Here is a 21200-nt window from a genome sequence, read left to right as displayed (position 1 = left end):
AAACTCAATTCTATTCAATTCTTAAAACGCATTTAAGACCAATTTTAGAATGTAAAATGTTAAAGTATAAAACCAGTAAGAGAAAGAATTTTTGTGTTAATGCTATTGTATTAATATATTAAAGTAACTAATTTTACACGTTTTATGCCAAATTCCAAATTATTGTATTAAAAAATTAAGTTTTGATGCCGTTTGTTTTAAAAATTAATGTGAAACAAAACGAAATAAAATATTTTTTTGGTCTGAATTTGAAACTTAGCCAGTCGATTAGTTGGCTTTTTTTTTTAGCCAGTCGAGTAGTTGGGTACTTTTAGATCTTATACTTAGACCAAAATATGTCTAGCACGTAGTAAAGAATAGTTTAATAATACTATTATGCCGTATAAATTTCGAATCAATATATGAATAAAAAGAGATTAATTTTTTGACTCCACGATCTTTACTAGTCACCTTATACTGGTGATGAAGTACATTAGCATTTTATCGTAAATTTAGCCATAAAAGGACTAATTTTGATCTTTCACTTGGATATACGACCAGTGAATACAAATAGAATTATAATAGAAAAATCGATAGAGTATACAACTCACAACTATTTTATAATTGTACATTATAATTAGTTATCATTTTGAATTAAACACTTTACTCGTTAATTATTTTTTTGGTTTTTTCTTTTTCACCAAATTAGATAAATCATTTACTTTACCTTCATTAGTTGGTTTCCTTTTAACCATTGAAGTTAAATTATTTACTATAGCATTAGTAGCACCTTCTGCTCCTTCACCAGATAAGCTTTCTCCCAATATACCTTTTATAATATCTAATTGTTGTTGTTGTATATTTTGATTTGGATCTTTAATTAAATCTTGATATTTATCATTTAATTCTTGAATCATTTCTTCATTATCTTTTTGTTTTTCTGGATTTGTTTCTGAAAGATTTCTTTCTTTAGTTGATTCTATAGCTAATTTTATTTGTTCTGCTGCTTTTTTTCTTGATAATGGATCATCAGTAACAAATTCTAATGCTAATGATAATTTATAATGAGATTCTGATATTGGTGAAGAATTTCTGGGATATAATTCCAATCTTAATTTTAAGGATTTTTGTAAATCTTGTGAAGCTTGTTGGAAATTTTCTGATTCTAATGATACTTCACCAAGGATATCATAAGTTTCTGATAATTTTTTCAATGTTATTATATATTCATTATCTATTGGATCAGATTCTGATTTAATATATGGTATTGGTATGGTAGTTGGTTTTGGTAATGATTCTAATTGTTGTTCAAATATTCCTCTTGCAACATCCAATATCATCCATGCCATTTCAAAATCACTTGCTTCTTGTTCTTGTTCTTGTTCTTGTTCTTGTTCTCCTTCTTCTTCTTCTCCCTGTTCTTTGTTTTCTTCTTTGTTTTCTTCACTTTCTTCCTCGTTTTCATGTTCCTCCTCTTTTTCATTTTCATTAGATACTTCTCCATCAATAGGTTCTGCATCATAAAATTGAAATTTGTCATCGCCTTCTTCCTCTTCATTTTCTTCTTTTCCTTTTTTATCTTTATTATCTCCTCCTTCTTTTTCTTCTTCATTATTGTTAGTCTCAATACCACCTAATATACTACTTTTATCAATCCCATTTTGAAATAATGCTTTACCATATAATAATAATAAATCACCATCTTCTTTATTATCATTTAATGAAGAATATAATTGACAAGCATCACCATATTTTTCAGATGCTAATTCATAATTTCTTTGTGAATAAGCTTTTGATCCTTCTGATATTAACTTGGTTATATCTGATGAGTATGACATTGGCTAAGTTGGATAAATTGCTTTTAATGGGTATAAATTCATGTAATTTATACGAATATTATAGAATAAAATAAATAAATAAAAATAATTAATAATTGTTTTTGTGCAACAGTCTAATACGCGTTCCATATAATATATTAATTAAGGGACTTAAATTTTCTTACTTAATTCAATTCCATTCCTACTTAATCCAACGAAGTCATAATGTTTGAATGATCAATTTTCAATATTACTATCCAGTTAAAGTAATGATTATTTTAATCTAATGTTGTTATAACTCCTTTTTTAAATTTATAAATCTGAATAATTTTCAGTAGATTAATATATTTTGGCTTAGATCAGTAAATTCAAATTAAAAATTAAACTGTATGTAAAACTCTAACGTAGAAAGAACCAACTCTAGTAGAACAGCAAATCTTTTTTAAACTCAATACCTTGTTTGTTTATAGTGTTTATTAAATCATTTTTATTTAGTCAAAAAGTTGAATGGTTGCAAAAATTTAAATATTTCTTAAAAGATGTGTGTTAAAAATTAAATTTTAAGGAAATTTGAGTATAACAAAAGATTTAGAAATATAAACATACACTTTATATTGATCTAATTTGATAAAAACTTATACATATTTATTATAATTCAAATTACAAATTATTATACTCAATGCTATCTATAATTACTTGTCAATGATCATATAAATTAGCCTTTTAAAATCGATTTCATATTTAATTAATAGAATAATGTCAAATAGTAAATCATTAAGGAGAAAGCCACCACCAATCGATACAGAATTTAATAATAATAATAATACTGCAAATATTACAACAAATAATACCAATAACAATTCATCAATTATTAGTGAATTGGAGAATCTACATAGAAAGTCATATTCAAGTTTAAATAATCAAAAACGACTATCACAATTTGATCCAAATTCAAATTCAAATTCACAACAGTATAAAGAACTTCCGCATATTCCTAACGATAATAATAATGATTCACAATTTATAGAGCCAACAATCACAACACCGATTAAATATATATATACTAATGAAACTAATGATATATTATTTGATGAATCTTTCACATCATTTGATTCACCAAAACCAAAAGGACCAAAAGATTTATGGGAATATGATCAATCACCTCAATTTCCATCAAATTTTATAACAACTCCAACTCATACAAATATTCATATAAATAGAATACTACCTAAAAGAAGTTATCAACAAATTTCAAGATCAAAATCTAATACTAATAATAATGAAATTTTCACTACTGGACATGTAAATCATAATTCTGATGACGAAGATTTCAATACTGATAATGTTGTAAATAATAACAACAAAAACCCACCTTATCCAACTAAAGGAATAGAAGATTACATTGATGAAGATTTACCACCAGATATGATATTTGAAGTTGATTCACCATCACAAAGAAGAACAAGAGCTATAATTAACCAATCTATAAATACTGCATCTCCAAAAATCAATGATGTACCAAATTTAAGTACAAGAAGTTCATTATCTACAATATATGGTCAACATTATCAGAAAAATCAACAAGTAGAAGAGTCTTCACCATTACTGAATAATTCACCACCTAGATCACCATATGATGAATATTTTCCAAGAAGAAAATCATCTATTCGTTCATTACCAAATTATCCAGAGGAAGATCCTTATAGTAGATCACCATCACCTAAAAGATCGATGCATAGTAAGAAAAATTCAATCAATGGGTATAATACTTATAATAATTATGATGATTCAGTAGTTGAACAAATTTATGTACAATCACCGGAAGAATATACTCCACAACATTATCAATTTAATACAAGACCTTCATATAGAGTAGTTTCAGATAATCCATTTTATGATGAAGAAGAAAATCAAAATTATGAATTTGAATCACCAGCAACTGATTATTTTGATTATTCTATTTTACCAGAATTACCACCAAGTAGAGATGCTTCAACTGCTGCAACTTCAGTATCTACTGGTCCTCCATTACCTAAAAAATTACAAGAACTACCTCCATTACCATTAGATTTACCAGATTTACCTTTTAATACTTCATCATTACAAGCACAACATTTTGAAACTTGTAGAGATATATGGTCATTATCAAAATTATTTAAATGGTGTTGTAAATTACAGATTTGGTTAAAAGGTTCATCAGTTTCAAAACAAGAATTGAAAAAGGCAATTATAAGATTAATTGCATTTCATAGAAGTGATATCTCATTAGATGTATTAACAAGAAATTCACAAGCTGTATTTGATTCTTTTTCATTTAATCAAGCTATTGAAGTTGTTGAATTACTGAAACCTAACATAAATGGTGATAGATCAGTTGTTCTTTTCAATGAAGATGTTTATGTTAGTGGTGTATTACCAGGTTTAACTGAATGTTATTCTCCAATACCTCATACAAAGGAAGAAGAAAGTTCAATGACTTGTTATTCCACAATGTGCCATTTTAGTAGAATGATGAATCTTGAGAGAAAAATGAGAACAATGAACATTAAAGAAATTGTTTTGGGCAATGATTGGGCTGCTCATTGGAGATTAACAATTGATGATTTACGAGATTTAAATCCTGCTTTAATTAAAAGGCAGTCATTAATATTTGATTTATTGAGGTATGAACAAACTTTTATACAAAGAGCTAAATGTTTTGTTGAAATTGTTGGACCAGAATTTGTAAAAGCAGCAAGAAATTATTTAGGATCAAACAGTTCCAAAATAAAATCATTTGAAGAAGATGTTTTGAAAACTAGTAAAAAAATATTGGCTATTCATCAAGAACAATTATTTGAACCACTACTTAAAATATTAATATCAGAAGGTAAATTTATCAAAAATGTAATTGAAATAGTAAGTATTTATACAGATTGGGCAAAAGAAGTAAGACCACATTTAGTTAAATATATGAATAATATGCCAATGATTGAAGATTTGTTAAGTTTACCAAATTTAAAATCTTATATTGATAATAAAATAGGTCAATTACCAAAAGTTAAAGAATTAAAAGTTAATGTACCAATTTTATTTATAAGTACTTTTAATTCAAGGTATCAACAAATTCCACTACAAATAATGGATATTCAAAAAAAATATGAAGAAAATGAACCAGAATATTTCTTATTAAAGCAAGCAAGTGATGAAATTAAAAAATTGGGATCTAAAATTAATGATTCTAAAAAATTAGCTGATAATGTTCATGCAATTGAACAATTAAAAACTCAATTACTGTGGAAATCAAGTCTAAGACAAACAAATTTAAATTTAAATTCAATGAATAGAAAATTTATATGTCGTGGTGATTTAACAAGAAGAACTGACTTAAAATTTACAACTCAAATAAATCATTTGATATTATTAGATAATTTTATTATAATTACGGAAAGATTGAAAAATTCAAAACCAAATGGGGCATTATACAAGATAAGTGATTACCCCATCCCTATAGATTTTTTAATGTTTGAAGAAAAAATTGTTAATTTTTCATCATCTATAAAATTATCATCATCACCAATTACCAAAAATTCAAGAAAATCTTTGGATGATGTAGAAGAAGATATTCAATATTCTATAAAATTAAGATATGCTGGGAAATCAAGACATTCATATACTTTTACATGTAAAACTGAACGTGAAAAAAATGATTGGATTAATTATTTAACAACTGCTAAATCAAATATGAATAAAAGATTATTTAATAATTTAGCTTTTAAACCTAAAATAATATCAACTACATGTTTTGCATATGAACAAAATAATAAAATTACTAAATTACAAATTGTAACTCCATTTGATCCAATTTATGATATTTGTCAAGACTCACTAAGAAAATTTTCAAGTTTAGGTTTTACAAATGATATATATAATACAAATAATCCAAGAAATAGAATGGTTTTTAGTGCAATTCAAAGTTGTTTTACTTTTGAATACAAGGATTTATTTTTCACATTTATTGGATTACATTCAGGATTATATTGTTGTGAATCAAAATCAAGGTGGAAAAAATTATTAAATGGTTCAGATTTTAGTAAAATTCATGTTGATACAACTATTGGAATTGTTTTAATATTAAATGATAAAATTTTAAAATATTATTTTTTAAATCAACTAATTGATATTTATTTTGGATTAAAAACTAATATTATTGGAATATCATTATCTAAAGATCCTATATTATTTTTTGTTATGAAAATTCATAAAAATATACCAATGTTATTTATAGCAAAACGTAAAAATAATGTTACAAATATTAAAATTTTAATACCAGAAACTGATAATAATGGAATTTTTAATAGATTTAAAGATGATAAAAAATTTTATATTGAAGCTGATTGTTATGGAATATCTATTTTTAACTCATCTTTTGCTGTTCATACAGATAAAGGATTTGAAATTATGGAATTAGATAAATTAATTCCAAGATCAGTACCTGATTTACCAATGATTGAAACTGAAAAAAAGAAAATTGATCAATTTTCAAGAAAAACAAATACAAATAATACTAATACAATTGAAACTATTAAAAAACTTGTATCTTCAATTAATGTTCAACCTTTAGGTATGTTCAAACTAAACAATAATAATGAATTTATTTTAATGTATTCAGAATTTGCTATATTTATCAACAAGCAAGGTAAATTATCAAGAACAACTTTATTAAAATTTGATTTTAAATGTAATAAAATAAAATTTAAAAATAACTACTTGTTTTTATTTCATTCAGATATTATTGAAATATTATCAATTAGTGATATACCTAGTGGATCAAATAAATTAATTCAATGTATATTAGGTAAAGATATTAAATTAGTTTCTAATGATGAAAATGATCAAGTTGTTGTTGCTATGGCTAATCCATTAATTCCTGGTTTACAATTATTGTTTAATCTTTAAATAAAATTGAGAAGATTAGTATGATTGGATACTGTATTATTTTGTAAAATTGAATAACAATAATTTGTAGATTTGTAAATGGTTTATTTACAAAATTCAATCTTTAATTAATAGTTTGTACTCTTAACTCCGTATTAACATCGCGTATATTCTAGTTTATTAAAAGATATTTTGAAATTTTTGCAACCAAAGTTTAATTAAAAAATTTGGCAACCAATTTTTGATTTTTCTTTCAAAGCTTTTTAAAGTCAATTAATTGTCGATCAAAGGTCATTGATCTAATGGATTGACGAAAAATATTCAGGAAAAGAGAATATATAATTATATTCATATTTTAGTATATTTAATATGTTTTTCAATAAAAATTTTTGTCTAAATTTGGCTCCAATTTTAAAAAATAACTCTATCCTTATTTAAAATTTATTAAAAGAGCAAGTACTAGCCACTGTCGGTAGTACCAACCCCTTCTTAATATTTCTTAATCAATTGAGTAATATTTTTGATAGTTGTCAGTAAATGAAAAAAAAAAAGCGGATGTTAAGCTCCGTTTGTTTCATAAATTTAATGTAAGACATATTTAATATTTAATTTACAATTAAAGGAACAATTAGCCCGAGTTAAATTAAAATCAAAATATTAATTATTCCGACGAATTAGAAAAACATTGAAGAATATATATATCTATTAATTTAAATGAAATTAGATCTATTTCGTAAAATATAAATAATTTGTTTGAAATGATATATCAATTTAAAGGGATCTTTCAAATATAACAAATCAAGGAACTAAATCTATTGATCCCGTAGATTATCGAAATTTAAAAATTCCCATTGAATAGTTTTTTGAATTCGAGAATNATAAAAAAAAAAAAAAAAAAAAATCAAATAATTCAAAAGTCACTGGATGATTCATCGGTACTAATCATTCAAAATATACTTAATTAGGTTATTTTTAAAGGAATTATTCTTTATTTCCTATTAAATAATAATTAAAATTATAAGTGCGACTACGGAACCGTTTTTAAATTTATTATTTTTTTAACATTCGAAAACAAACTGGCTTTATTATAATTGTTACATAATTATTATAATTTTAGCATATGATTCATATATGAATTTAATTAAAGTGAATAGATTATGTAACAACGTTTAAAAAAAATATTTCAATTAATAAAACACATAGACAGACATATTTTTTTTTTGTAGTTATTACTTTCTTTTCTTTCTTTTTAATATTACAGACAATATGTGTAAATTATAAATAATAATAGTATGATTTTTTTAGTGGTTTTTTATCCTTGGATTTCAAATATATTTAAAATCAACTTTGATGAAATGTTTACTTTCATTTTTGATTCATTGAATTAGTTCTCTCTGATTAATAGATAAATAAGACCGACTGTTGTAGATTTGAAACAAATATTTATTATCATAGTAGAATAATAAATCAATAAATAATAAATGAAAAAATTCCACACAACCGAGGAAAGTTAATAGTAATTAATAAACATGTATATAGGATATATGGAAAAAAAAAAAACAGTAATATTAATTTAATCTGGGGTAATTAAATTTTTCATTTTTAATTTATTTGCTTTTTTTTAATAATACCGACACTTAATTTAAATCTGTTCAACAAAGTAACTAAAACTAAATATAAATATTATTCGATTTCTATGATTTAAAATTTTTTACAACTCTTTTTATATTTTTAATTTATTTTTATTACAACTTTTTTTTAATCAAAGTTTTTACATTTTATAACTATAACTATAATCATTCACATTCACAATGCCATATACTCCAATTGATGTTAATGTAGAAGAATCTGCATTTCAAAAAGAAGTTTCTGAAATTAAAAAATGGTGGTCAGAACCAAGATGGAAAAAAACTAAAAGAATTTATACTGCTGAAGATATTGCTAAAAAAAGAGGTACATTAAAAATTGATTATCCTTCTTCTCAACAAGCTGATAAATTATTTGATTTATTAACAAAACATGATGCTGATAAAACTGTTTCTTTTACTTTTGGTGCTTTAGATCCAATTCATGTTGCTCAAATGGCTAAATATTTAGATTCTATTTATGTTTCTGGTTGGCAATGTTCTTCAACTGCTTCTACTTCAAATGAACCTTCTCCAGATTTAGCTGATTATCCAATGGATACTGTTCCAAATAAAGTTGAACATTTATGGTTTGCTCAATTATTTCATGATAGAAAACAAAGAGAAGAAAGATTAACTTTATCAAAAGAAGAAAGAGCTAAAACTCCTTATATTGATTTTTTAAGACCTATTATTGCTGATGCTGATACTGGTCATGGTGGTTTAACTGCTATTATAAAATTAACTAAATTATTTATTGAAAGAGGTGCTGCTGGTATTCATATTGAAGATCAAGCTCCAGGTACTAAGAAATGTGGTCATATGGCTGGTAAAGTTTTAGTTCCTGTACAAGAACATATTAATAGATTAGTTGCTATTAGAGCTTCTGCTGATATTTTTGGTTCAAATTTATTAGCTGTTGCAAGAACTGATTCTGAAGCTGCTACTTTAATTACTTCAACTATTGATCATAGAGATCATTATTTTATTGCTGGTGCAACTAATCCAGAAGTTGGTGATTTAGTTACTTTATTAGTTGAAGCTGAAGGTAAGGGAGCTACTGGTGATGAATTAGGTGCCATTGAAGTTGAATGGACAAGAAAAGCTGGTGTTAAATTATTTAGTGAAGCTGTTATTGATGAAATTAATAATGGTAATTATTCAAATAAAAAAGATTTAATTAAAAAATTTACTGATAAAGTTAATCCATTAAGTAATGCATCAAATAAAGAAGCAAGAAAATTAGCTAAAGAATTAACTGGTAAAGATATTTATTTCAATTGGGAAGTTTCAAGAGCAAGAGAAGGTTATTATAGATATAAAGGTGGTTGTCAATGTGCTGTTATGAGAGGTATTGCATTTGCTCCTTATGCTGATTTAATTTGGATGGAATCTGCATTACCAGATTATTCTCAAGCTAAAGAATTTGCTGATGGTGTTAAAGGTGCTGTACCAGATCAATGGTTAGCTTATAATTTATCACCTTCATTTAATTGGAATAAAGCTATGCCACCAAATGAACAAGAAACTTATATAAAAAGATTAGGTGAATTAGGTTATGTTTGGCAATTTATTACTTTAGCAGGTTTACATACTACTGCATTAGCTGTTGATGATTTTGCAAATAATTATTCACAAATTGGTATGAGAGCTTATGGTCAACAAGTTCAACAACCAGAAATTGAAAAAGGTGTAGAAGTTGTTAAACATCAAAAATGGTCTGGTGCCACTTATATTGATGGATTATTAAAAATGGTTAGTGGTGGTGTTACTTCAACTGCTGCTATGGGTGCTGGTGTCACTGAAGATCAATTTAAAGATCATTAAATATCAATGAAAAGAAATGAAGAAAAGGTGTAAAAAAACTTAAATGATTTGAAACATAAATATATACATATAATAATCATTTGATGATTTTCACATCTTTTTTTAAATTTAATTCTTTATTTTATAGAAGATATAACTTTTGTATATTAACTAACATATTTTTGAAATAATTTGATTAAAAGTTGTAAGTAAATGTTTTGAGCTTCTTGTTATTGTTGATTTACTCGCTCTTAACTATGTAAGTACGCTACCAGATAAGTTTTATATATTTATTATTAGAAGACGCGCAACTTCTTCTCTTAAAATGTTCTTTTTTTTTTTAGATCTTTTATAAATCATTCTTTATACATTTATAAAGAATACAAATTTTTATATGGAAATTTATTTCATAATATGGGATTTATAATCCCTGGTAAACCATTAAATATTACAAAAATAGAAAGAAGACGACAGCGAAGGACTTCAAAACCTTATCGAAATCAACAAACTCGTAAACCACATCAAATTAATAAATTAAAAAGAGATTCTATAATTTCATTATCCAATTCATCTTCATCACATACAGAACTAGTTAGTCGACGACTATCTATTAATACTAATCTAAATGTGAAAAAATTAACGTTGAATCATTTACCTATTGATATTATTACTAAGATATTTATATTGGCTGGTCCAAATAACAATTTACCATTAATTAATAAATCATTATATTCAAATTTAAAAATATCAGGTATAAATAATTCCGAAACCATTACTACCCTAGAAGATTTAGAAATTGAAGATAAACCATGGACTAATTATTCTATTTTAATAAAAATGATTAAAATGTTTTTTTTACATGATATAAATACAAGATTAAATATTGACAAAATTCAAACAAAAATAAAATATTATGAAGATCAAATTTTACAATTAAGAATCAAATACGTTGAAGTTGAAAGAAGTTTATTTTATACAAAATTATTAATCAATTTGAGTATTTTAAAGGAAAAATTTAAATTTTATACATCAATTGAAGGAAAATACGTAATTGATGAATCTTTATTAAATTATAAATTTATATCAAGTCAATTATTAGAAAATTTAAATACTAAAACTTTTGGGTTTAATAAAAACACTACAGAGTATGAATTAATAAAAATTAAATCATTAGATGAAATTCAATTAAATAGAAAATTAAGAAATGTTTTTCTAAAATTAAAATTTAAAGAAATTGATATACTACTAAAAATAGTAGATCAAGAACTTTCGAATGGAGCATTTCAAGATCCTAGTGTTTATGATGATGATTTTATGAAGTATCAACAATTTATTAAATTTAAAGAAATTGAATTTTCTAAAATTGAAACAATAACAGATCATAAACTAATGTCAAACAGTAAATTACAAAACCCAAATTTAGCAAATTTTGATGATGAATCTTTACCAGATGAAGGATTCACCAAAGATGAGTTTAGTTTTTATAATTTTAAAAACGGATATAATTTAGGTCATGAATTTTTTGGAGAAATTGAATCTTATCAAAAACAATTCAAAATACCTATTCATATTTTCCTAAAAAGTATTTCCAACAAAAGATATTTTGAAATTTTACAATTTTTAATATATAATTATCCTCATGGAAATTTTAATTGTGATTTAATAATGTTAAAAATTTTAAATTTACTAAAACCGTCTAATATTGATTTTCAGATCAAAATTCCATTTTTAAGTATTGTTACTTTAATTATGTTTGATAATGTATCTAATATGAATCAATCATTAATTGAATCTTTCAAATTGTATGATAAATACTGTCACATATCAAATATTGAGAACTTTGGTATAAATGTAAAAGGTCAAAATATGTTGGAAAATTTATATGAAGGAATGTATTATATGTGTTCATATTTATTAGGTCATATTACATATAACGATATAGATAATGAGGGTAATGAAAATCAAAATAATGAATCCACGAGAGAATTATGGATATTAGCTTTAAAATTAAAAAATTATAAATTAACTGATTTATTATCTAAATTTAGTAAATGTCCTGATATAGATATTTTAAATAATTATTCTTAATTTCTTAATTCTGTTCATAGTTTCCTCCCAAATACAATGTATTATTTATTTATTTATTTATTCATTAACTAATTTACATATTTATAACTCTTATTTACAATACTCAATATTGTTGATCAATTATAGGTTGATGTGGATGTTGTTGTTGATGTTGTGAATGTTGTTGTTGATGAGGATGGTGTTGTGGATGATGTACTTGATGTTGTTGTTGTTGTTGTTGTTGTTGATGTTGATGTTGCTGATGATGTTGTTGATTGTGATGTTGTTGTTGTTGTTGTTGATAAGGATCACTTAAATGATGATGAAGTGGATGATTAGGTAATATAATTTCATGAAACCAAGGATGTTGTAAAGCTTGTCTTGCAGTAATTCTTGATTCTGGTCTCATTTGTAAAAGACTAGTTAATAAATTTAATCCCATTGAATCTAAATTTGGTACTAATAATCTTAAATCTTGAGGTACAAAAATTTGCCAATTATTTTTATAATTTGAATAGGAACTTATATTTGGCCAAGTTCTTTCATTTGGTGTACCCATTAATCTAAAAATTTTAATTAATTGATCTTCATTAGCAGTTCCTGGAAATAATGGCTTTCCAGTACACATTTCCGCAAATATACAACCAGCTGACCAAATATCTATTGAAGTAGTATATGCTCTTGATCCTAATAATACATCAGGTGCTCTATACCATAAAGTAACAACTTCATTTGAAAAAGTATTAAAAGTAATTCCAAAAGCTCTTGCTAATCCAAAATCTCCTAATTTTAATTCCCCTTTATTATTAATTAATAAATTTTGAGGTTTTAAATCTCTATGTAATACTCTATTATCATGACAAAACATTATACCTTTTAATAATTGAAACATAAAACTTTTAACAATTTTTAAATCTAATGCTCCATTTGTTCCATGAACTTCCATATATTTTTTTAAATCTTTATCCATATATTCAAATACTAAAGTTAATTTATTTTCAGTTTGTATAACATCATATAATGTTACAATATTTTCATGATCTAATTCTTTCATTAATGATACTTCTCTTATTGCAGTTGATGGTGTACCTTCTTCTGGATCCAAATTAATTTCTTTCAATGCCACAAGTGCCCCAGTAGCTCTATTTCGTCCTTTATATACTGTTGCATATGTTCCTTCTCCTAATTTTTCAAGTTGTTGAAATCTATATATGTTAGTAATTTTTTGATTTTAAAAAAAAAATGAAATAATTCAAAAATGTTATTAAAAAGACATACTGAGATGATGAGCCAGTCATGATCTATTTATGTATATATATATGTAGTGTGATTTGGGGAAGGGTAAATTTGGTTGATATGATAAAGGTGATTAATTAGTAGAGGATTAATAAGACTTTGTATTACTTCTTACATATAAATTTAATTTAATTGTTCAAAAATGGAAAAATTAAAAAAAGATTTAATAGAATTCAATTTTGTGTAATTTCTATATCGATTTATACGTGTTTCATAAATTTGATTTGATTTTTAAATTCTGTGAGTTTTAATTGAACGAGTACTTCATCACATCGTTATTAGATTATATACATACAAAATATATATACAATGATATACAGTGTAACCAATCTTTTCTAATGACTTCTAGGAGCTTTTTTCATTAAATTTAAAGAATTTTCAACCCAACCATCAGCACCACCTTCCATTGCAATTATATCTAAAATTCTTAATTGTGAGATCTCAGGTGGTTCATTAATAAATTGTTTAATTTTATTACAACTCATTATTGCTGCATTTCTTGTACTTGGAATTCTAAGCATTTCTTTTTCAATTTCCCAACCATTTAATATTGAAATATTTTCAACATGATCTACTAATGATGCGTAAGTTGATGTTGATGATGATGATGATTGTTGTTGTTGTTGTTGTTGATGATGATGGGTGTGCTTTTTTGAAGGTGGGTATCTTCTTTTATTACCGTTTAATGCATGAGAACAACATGGGATTACCATGAATGGAAATCCAAATAATGGCATCCAACATGTTAATTCATCTGAATGATTACCTATTAAAAAAGTATTTGATGGGAATTCTTCAGTTGTACATACATTAGGAGAATTTAACAAATTATTTGAAGAATAATATATTTGATTATTAGTTGGTTCAATAAATGATCTACCATTATCTTTTATATTAGGTACAATTTTAGCCAACGAAGGATATGGTTTTAATAATATACTTGAAACTATAATTTTTTCAAATAAACAATTTTGAATCTCTTTTGGATAAGTTTTCCAAGATTTCCTACTTCTTGCATCAATACCTTCACCTTTAAATCCTTCCATTATTAAAATATAAACTAATAATCCATTCCCACAACCTAAATCTCTAAATTCAAAACTTTGTTTATTAAATTTTTTAACTTCCCAATATTCAATTAAAAATGCAGCTATTGCTAAATCTTCAAATACGTGTTTATTTGGATCAGTACTTTCTACCCAATTATTTACTAAATATGATGCATATTTTGACTTGAGGTAAATATACTTATTTTGGAATTTTACTTTTGAAACTACTAGATCATGGTTTACTCTTTTCAAATAACCTAGTTTCACGCCATTGGAATGTTTTGTTGATGTTTGTAATAATCTAATTGCTATTCTAATCAATCTATCTGATTCATCAATTGATTTAAGTGAATTTAAATTATCATTAAAAGGTAGATAATGAATTGATACTTTTTGGTTATGATATAGTATTCCTACTCCATAAACTTGTGGTAGATAATAGGGTGTTTCTTGTTTTGATTCAATATGTGGTATATATACAATTAAAATTGAATTTTCATCTTCATTTTTTAATAATAAACAAGTTTGATTAACTATATGATCTTTAAATGGATTTCTTGGGATTATTCTTCTAACAATTTCATATCTATTTGTTAAGTTGATTTGACATTCAGTTTTGGGTATGTCTCTTATATTTACATCATTTAAATTTCTATGTAGTAATTTATTATTTTCTTCTTCTTTATTTGTTTCAATTGATTCAATTTCCGGTAGAATATCAATTAATTTACTCAAAAATTTAGTATCACCTTTTTGTGGATCATATATATTTTCAATTAATATATCTGCTCTTAATATAACTGTTGAATTAATATTTGGTTCTTTTATAACATTAAGCATCGCTTTTTCAAAATGTTGTGGTTCAAAATCTACTTCAATTTCACAAATTGGACACCATTTTGAACCTAATATTGAGTCTTGAGTTATTATTATATTTGGATCATTTTTTAATGATTGATTTTTTTTATAACCCATTTGTTAATTGATATTGGAGTTTTGTGAATACTAGTGTAGACCAAATTCTGTATTTTTTTTTGTGGATCAAAATTATCATCTCTTAGATCGCGGACTTAATTCAAAACAAGAGATAACAAAATTACATAATATGAATATTGATTTCAATTATAAATCTATGAAAAAGGCATCAGTAACATCATTATACTTATGCTTTTTATAACAATAAGGGCATTTAAATACATCCATTCCTTTTTTAGATAAATGCCATATACTATCTCTTAAAGCTAAATGTTGACAATAATTTAATACAACAACTTGAGTTTTTAATAAATTTTCAACAACAAATTTTTTCTTTTTACCAACTACTGTACCATTTTTACCATCTTCTACTACAATAGTTTCAATTATGTTGTTTGTGATTGGGATTAACTGTTCACGAGATATTGGACAAATGAAAATTGGATGATTTTTAAATAAAAATCTATTTGAATCAGGTAATTGAAATGGTAATTCATAATGATATGTTGCAACATTATTAATGATATAATTTTCATTAGTTTTTGGTTCTTTTGGTTCTGTTTTAAACTGTTTCATCTTTAATTGAATTTGATTATATTTATAAAAACTTGGTAAGTATAAATGACCAGCAAGTATACTTTGAAACAATGATGAATCTTTTGATAATTTTAAATCTTTACAGTATTCAGCTATAAAATCATTTGATATATTTAAAAACAAATTTTCATTCTTGTGAACATTTTTAAAAGAATTTAATAAATCTGATACAAATTCAATTTGACTTTGTTTACCAATATCTGAATTTTTTTCATCATTTTCTAACAAAAAACCTTGTTTAATTTTTTCAATAAAATTATGTATAGCTATTTCTTTACTTTTTTGTTTAGAAAAATTTTCAATACCACTATTAAAATCAGGTTCAAAAAGTATTAAAGTCATTAATGGAGCTATTTCATGTAAATAATTTTTCAAAAATTTTGTAAAATGATCTTTTGAATAAAAATATGCTTCAACTGCATCATCATATGAAAATCCCAGATTTTTACCATTTAATAATATGATGAATTGTAATATATGAAATTTGAATTCAACAACATTAAATGAATCACTTTCTTCAAATTCTTGTTGATTATGTAGAATTTTTTCATTATACTTTGTATGTAACCAACCTAATGCTTGTGATAAATCATGTCTTATACATATATCATCAACTATTTGATTTAATAATTTAAATCTTTCTAATAAATCTTCATTTACCGAAAGTTTGGTTGGAATTTGACTTAATATAGATGGAACAACTGAACTCTGACCAATTTTTAATAAATGTAATACTATTGCTTTCATTAATTCTTCTTTATTTTCTTGTTTTATATTCTTACTCTTAATTTCTGATGAAATGACAGATTTGGTAAGGTAAGGTAATGTTGCTTCATTTAAAGTTTTATCAAGGTTAAAGTCATTGACTGGATAATTATCCATATTTAATGGATATGTATAAGCTTCATCTAAATCAACACTAAATTTTGAATTATTTAGAATATTCCTCAGGAATTTATTATTAGCGGAGTTATATGATTTCAACCGGTTTATTGATGATTTATACCAATTTTCTGATTTCTGAGGTAGTAATGCTATTTTGGCTTTAGATTTATTTAATGAAGTAGTTGGTGAGTCATTTTTAATTGAAGTTGAAGTTTTGGATAATTGATCTTGTTGTATAATTTCTTGTTGTAAATCTAATTCAATATCTTTTAATTCTTTTAAAAAATCATTTGAATCTTGTAATAAAGAATTTAACTGTTCAGTTCCTGATTGATTAAATAATTCAATTTCATTCGTTAAGTTATTTAGTAGTGAAGTTGTTGCCATCAATATGTTTATAGAAAATTTTTGGAAATGACAAATTAAAAGAAGTTGTGGTAAATGATTTTGTATTTAGTGATAAGGGGGGTTGGGTAGAAATTTATAATTTTAATTTTTATTTTTTACAACCAAAGAAATTATCAAATTTGATTTTATTAATTTACAACTTAATTAATTCTTTAATGTACTATATTCAATGATGTATTAGTAACTATTTACAGAATGAAAATGTTATATTTATATATATCATATATCTAAATAATCAGCTTTAACTAATAATTCTAATGCTAAATGAGTTGGTATATTAAATTCAGGTACATCACCACTTTCTGCTATATCTTTATATTTGAAATGATAATATAAATATTCAATAATACATTCTAATATATCACCTTCCATATCTAAATCTATTTTACCTGTTTTACCTTCTTCAAAACCTTGAGAATTTCTTAATACTGAAGATATTGATGCAACTTCTTTCAGTATTATAAATTTAAAATTATCTGATGATACTAATGTTACAAATTCATTTTCTATATCTGCCATACTTTTATTTTATTTGTAGATTTTATTTGAAGTTGGGAACCAAAATTTATTTGAAATGATTATAATGTTTTGTTGTTGTTGTTGTTGTTGTTGTATATAAATTTAATTAAATAGTAGACGTGATATAGATAACTAGATAAACTAATAGTATAAAAAATTCAATGTCACAAAAATTCAAATCAGTTGTCATATTTTATTCTTTGTCGCGAAATTTATGATTATTACAATACAAAATATGAAATATCAATACAAGAATAAAGTACTACTTTTTACAACCATATTTACAACATTAAGATCACATGCCCACAAATCCAAGTTATAATTGGCTGAGATTACAAAATGTTTATTATGATATAAGAACATGTTATAATCCATTAAATTGGTCAATTGATAAAATTCATTCAAATTTTAGAATTTCATTTTCTTTAAATTCAACTTTAATTGCATTAGCTTCAAAAAATATTCCTTATCCTAATTTAATTGATATATATAGTATTAGTGGTAATAAAATATGGTCAATTGTTTATAATAGTACTCAAACTAATTATATATTTGGATTTTATTTTAAAAATGAAGATTTAATATTATTATTAAATAATGGTAAATATAGATATTATCAAGATTTAGAAGGTAATTTTAATGAATATCAATTTAATACGGAAACTATAGTATTAGATAATATGAGTCCTAATGGAACTTCAAATCTGGATGATTTAAATGCAAATGAATTACATTCTAGTAGAATGATTACTAATTTAGAAAATAATGAAACTGAAGAAATAACTAATATTATAGAAGCATTGGTTTATCAACAATATTTAATAGTAAGACTTGAGAATAAGATTATTATTACTGATTTAAATACTTATCAGAATTTTGAAATTAATATCTCACAATATTTACCAAATGATATAGAAGGAATTGCAGTTCATAAAGAAAAGAACTCTGAAAAACTACATATATACTTGGCTTGGAAGAATACAATAATATTAATAAATATTGATTTTGGATTATCTAATTTTGAAATACTAGATCAAGAACTAACAGATGGACCTTTTAGTAGTATATCAATATCAGAAAATGGTCAATTAATATCATTACACAATGATACTTTGAGAAAAATCTTTGTTGTTAGCAGTGCTTTTGATCAAATACTATTAGAATATGATACTTCAAATGAATCAAGCTCGCCATATCAAGTCGAGTGGTGTGGAAATGATGCTATAGTGTTATCATTTAAAGATGAAATTAAATTAATTGGTCCAGGACAACAATCTATTTCATTTTTTTACGATATTGACGATGAAGATGAATTTGATTTGGATAATTTATTATTAAAAAACTCAACAAAAGATGACTTGTCGTATACTATACCAATCTTACACCATTTACCTGACGGTATAAGAATACTAACGGGAGACAAATGTCAATTTTTATCAAGAGTTCCAGAAAAAACAGTTGAAATGTATCAAATTGGTTCAAATAGTCCAAGTGGACTATTAGCAGATTGTATTGATAAATTTGAATTAAATGCATCAAAAGCTAATGCAAATATTAATTTTCTAAAAAATGATGATTTATTAAATACTGCAATGGCAGATTGTTTAGATGTTGCACTTTATGAATTTGATCCAGTATGGCAGAAAAGAGCTTTAAGAGCTGTTTCATTTGGTAAGATTTATGATACTGATGCTGAATTTGATTCAAATAAATATCTCAAAGTTTTAAATATTATAAGAGTTTTAAATCAAATAAGAAGTCCTGAAATTGGAATATTTTTAACATATCAGGAAATTGAACTCATTGGGTGGGAGGAAGTAATTAAAATGTTGTTAAGAAGAAATCAACATTATTTAGCATTAAAAATAATTGATAACCTAGAACTAAACAATATATTACCTTTGGTTTACATTCATTATTGTTGTTCATTAATAAGAAAAGAATCATCATCTTCAGATTCAGAATTATACAAACTGATAGTGAAAAAACTAGTTTCAATTAGAAATGATAAGTCAAATTATATTACTACATCTGATATAGTGGGAATTGCTGATGAGGAAGGACGAGTTGAGTTACGTAACTTATTAATCAATCTTGAACCATCAATAACTAAAAAAATATATGAATACATAAGCTATGATGAACCTGAATTAGCTTTAATTAAATCTTTTCAATTTGGGGATCATGATCTTAGTGTGTTAATACTACTATACTTACAAGAAACCTCATCGACGTCAGACTTTTTCAAAATACTAAATCAAAATGAAATCCAAAATAAGCTGATCAATCAAATAGCTGACAAAAACATAGACATAAGAACCGAGAACATACCAGTAGAAGGTGATGTTATTGGTCATACTTGGCTTACTTCACTAGGTGAATCAAACCTCAAACTTATGGAGAAGTTTCTATCACATCAAGACAAATCAAACGAGATAAATTTATATAATCTCAAACAATTCAAAAAATCACATCCAAATCCAGAGGGAGAAGATTACTACAATCAATATAAAAAATTACTTCAAAGACTATTGAAAAATTCAACAAATCACACAAGCGTAAAATCATTTCAGAGAGAATTAGATTTACTAGAAAAGCAAAAAAAATTGGAAGAAATATATTCAAGAAACTTTTATCAATACAACTCAGTAAGTTCAACACTCAAACAATTAATCACAATGCATCAAATCAAACCAGCATCAAAACTCGTAAAAGAATTCCAAATGGGACAAGAAAAATTCTGGTACTTAGTATTATCAACATATTCCAAATCCAAAGAATTTAATAAACTTTATGAATTTGTGTTTGGATCAATGGATTCAACAACTGCAAAATCACCTATTGGATTTGAACCATTTATAGATGCAGGGTTTGAATATAATTTCCCACAAAAACACATCTCTATATACATTTCAAACTCAGTTAAATACAAATATGATGAGAAAGTAAGATTATTTATTAGAAATAATGATTACGAAATGGCTGCTCAAGAAGCTTTCAAAAATAAGGATATTGATATTTTAAGAAATTTGAAAAAGACTATTTCAAACTCTAATTCTAATGCTGCTGGTATTATTGATGGTTATATAAAAAAGTTAGGTTATTGATATTAATGAACAAATAATGTTGCATTGTAGCAGAATTTGTAGTTTTTCCATTGATGATTCTTGTGCAACCAATAAGTTTTTAATTTTAATCTGGAGTTGTTTCAAGTTTATTATTGTGGTTTATTTTGTGTTACAAGAATTTACTTTTAATAA

At 24.6% G+C, this 21200-nt stretch overlaps 9 protein-coding genes across 9 annotated transcripts; 4 read left to right on the top strand and 5 right to left on the bottom strand. All coding sequences in view use genetic code 12, as the record gives it.

The window, feature by feature from the left end:
* Positions 1-653: 653 nt before the first annotated feature.
* Positions 654-1817, bottom strand: KGF54_002905 (uncharacterized protein; the record flags this gene model as incomplete). Its single annotated transcript, XM_051763435.1, has 1 exon — positions 654-1817. One exon carries the CDS (start codon positions 1815-1817, stop codon positions 654-656), a length of 1164 nt encoding a protein of 387 aa, XP_051620275.1.
* Positions 1818-2552: 735 nt separating this feature from the next.
* TUS1 (Rho family guanine nucleotide exchange factor) lies at positions 2553-6734 on the top strand (the record flags this gene model as incomplete). The annotated part of the gene is made up of 1 exon (XM_051763434.1): positions 2553-6734. One exon carries the CDS (start codon positions 2553-2555, stop codon positions 6732-6734), a length of 4182 nt encoding a protein of 1393 aa, XP_051620274.1.
* Positions 6735-8524: 1790 nt separating this feature from the next.
* ICL1 (isocitrate lyase 1) lies at positions 8525-10165 on the top strand (the record flags this gene model as incomplete). The annotated part of the gene is made up of 1 exon (XM_051763433.1): positions 8525-10165. The coding sequence occupies one exon, from the start codon at positions 8525-8527 to the stop codon at positions 10163-10165; it is 1641 nt and encodes a 546-aa protein (XP_051620273.1).
* A 393-nt stretch (positions 10166-10558) lies between these two features.
* Positions 10559-12232, top strand: KGF54_002902 (uncharacterized protein; the record flags this gene model as incomplete). Its single annotated transcript, XM_051763432.1, has 1 exon — positions 10559-12232. The coding sequence occupies one exon, from the start codon at positions 10559-10561 to the stop codon at positions 12230-12232; it is 1674 nt and encodes a 557-aa protein (XP_051620272.1).
* A 103-nt stretch (positions 12233-12335) lies between these two features.
* Positions 12336-13509, bottom strand: PHO85 (cyclin-dependent serine/threonine-protein kinase; the record flags this gene model as incomplete). The annotated part of the gene is made up of 2 exons (XM_051763431.1): positions 12336-13416; positions 13490-13509. The coding sequence occupies 2 exons, from the start codon at positions 13507-13509 to the stop codon at positions 12336-12338; spliced, it is 1101 nt and encodes a 366-aa protein (XP_051620271.1).
* Positions 13510-13842: 333 nt separating this feature from the next.
* Positions 13843-15531, bottom strand: KGF54_002900 (tRNA (uracil) methyltransferase; the record flags this gene model as incomplete). The annotated part of the gene is made up of 1 exon (XM_051763430.1): positions 13843-15531. One exon carries the CDS (start codon positions 15529-15531, stop codon positions 13843-13845), a length of 1689 nt encoding a protein of 562 aa, XP_051620270.1.
* A 147-nt stretch (positions 15532-15678) lies between these two features.
* KGF54_002899 (ubiquitin-protein ligase) lies at positions 15679-17400 on the bottom strand (the record flags this gene model as incomplete). Its single annotated transcript, XM_051763427.1, has 1 exon — positions 15679-17400. One exon carries the CDS (start codon positions 17398-17400, stop codon positions 15679-15681), a length of 1722 nt encoding a protein of 573 aa, XP_051620269.1.
* Positions 17401-17640: 240 nt separating this feature from the next.
* ELC1 (elongin C) lies at positions 17641-17940 on the bottom strand (the record flags this gene model as incomplete). The annotated part of the gene is made up of 1 exon (XM_051763426.1): positions 17641-17940. One exon carries the CDS (start codon positions 17938-17940, stop codon positions 17641-17643), a length of 300 nt encoding a protein of 99 aa, XP_051620268.1.
* Positions 17941-18239: 299 nt separating this feature from the next.
* Positions 18240-21047, top strand: VPS16 (tethering complex subunit; the record flags this gene model as incomplete). Its single annotated transcript, XM_051763425.1, has 1 exon — positions 18240-21047. One exon carries the CDS (start codon positions 18240-18242, stop codon positions 21045-21047), a length of 2808 nt encoding a protein of 935 aa, XP_051620267.1.
* Positions 21048-21200: the final 153 nt, after the last annotated feature.

This window comes from Candida jiufengensis (genome assembly GCF_024610255.1).
Source record: "Candida jiufengensis strain CBS 10846 chromosome Unknown scaffold3, whole genome shotgun sequence".
Classification (NCBI taxonomy): domain Eukaryota; kingdom Fungi; phylum Ascomycota; class Pichiomycetes; order Serinales; family Debaryomycetaceae; genus Lodderomyces; species Lodderomyces jiufengensis.
This window is presented reverse-complemented; position numbering and strand designations above follow the sequence as displayed.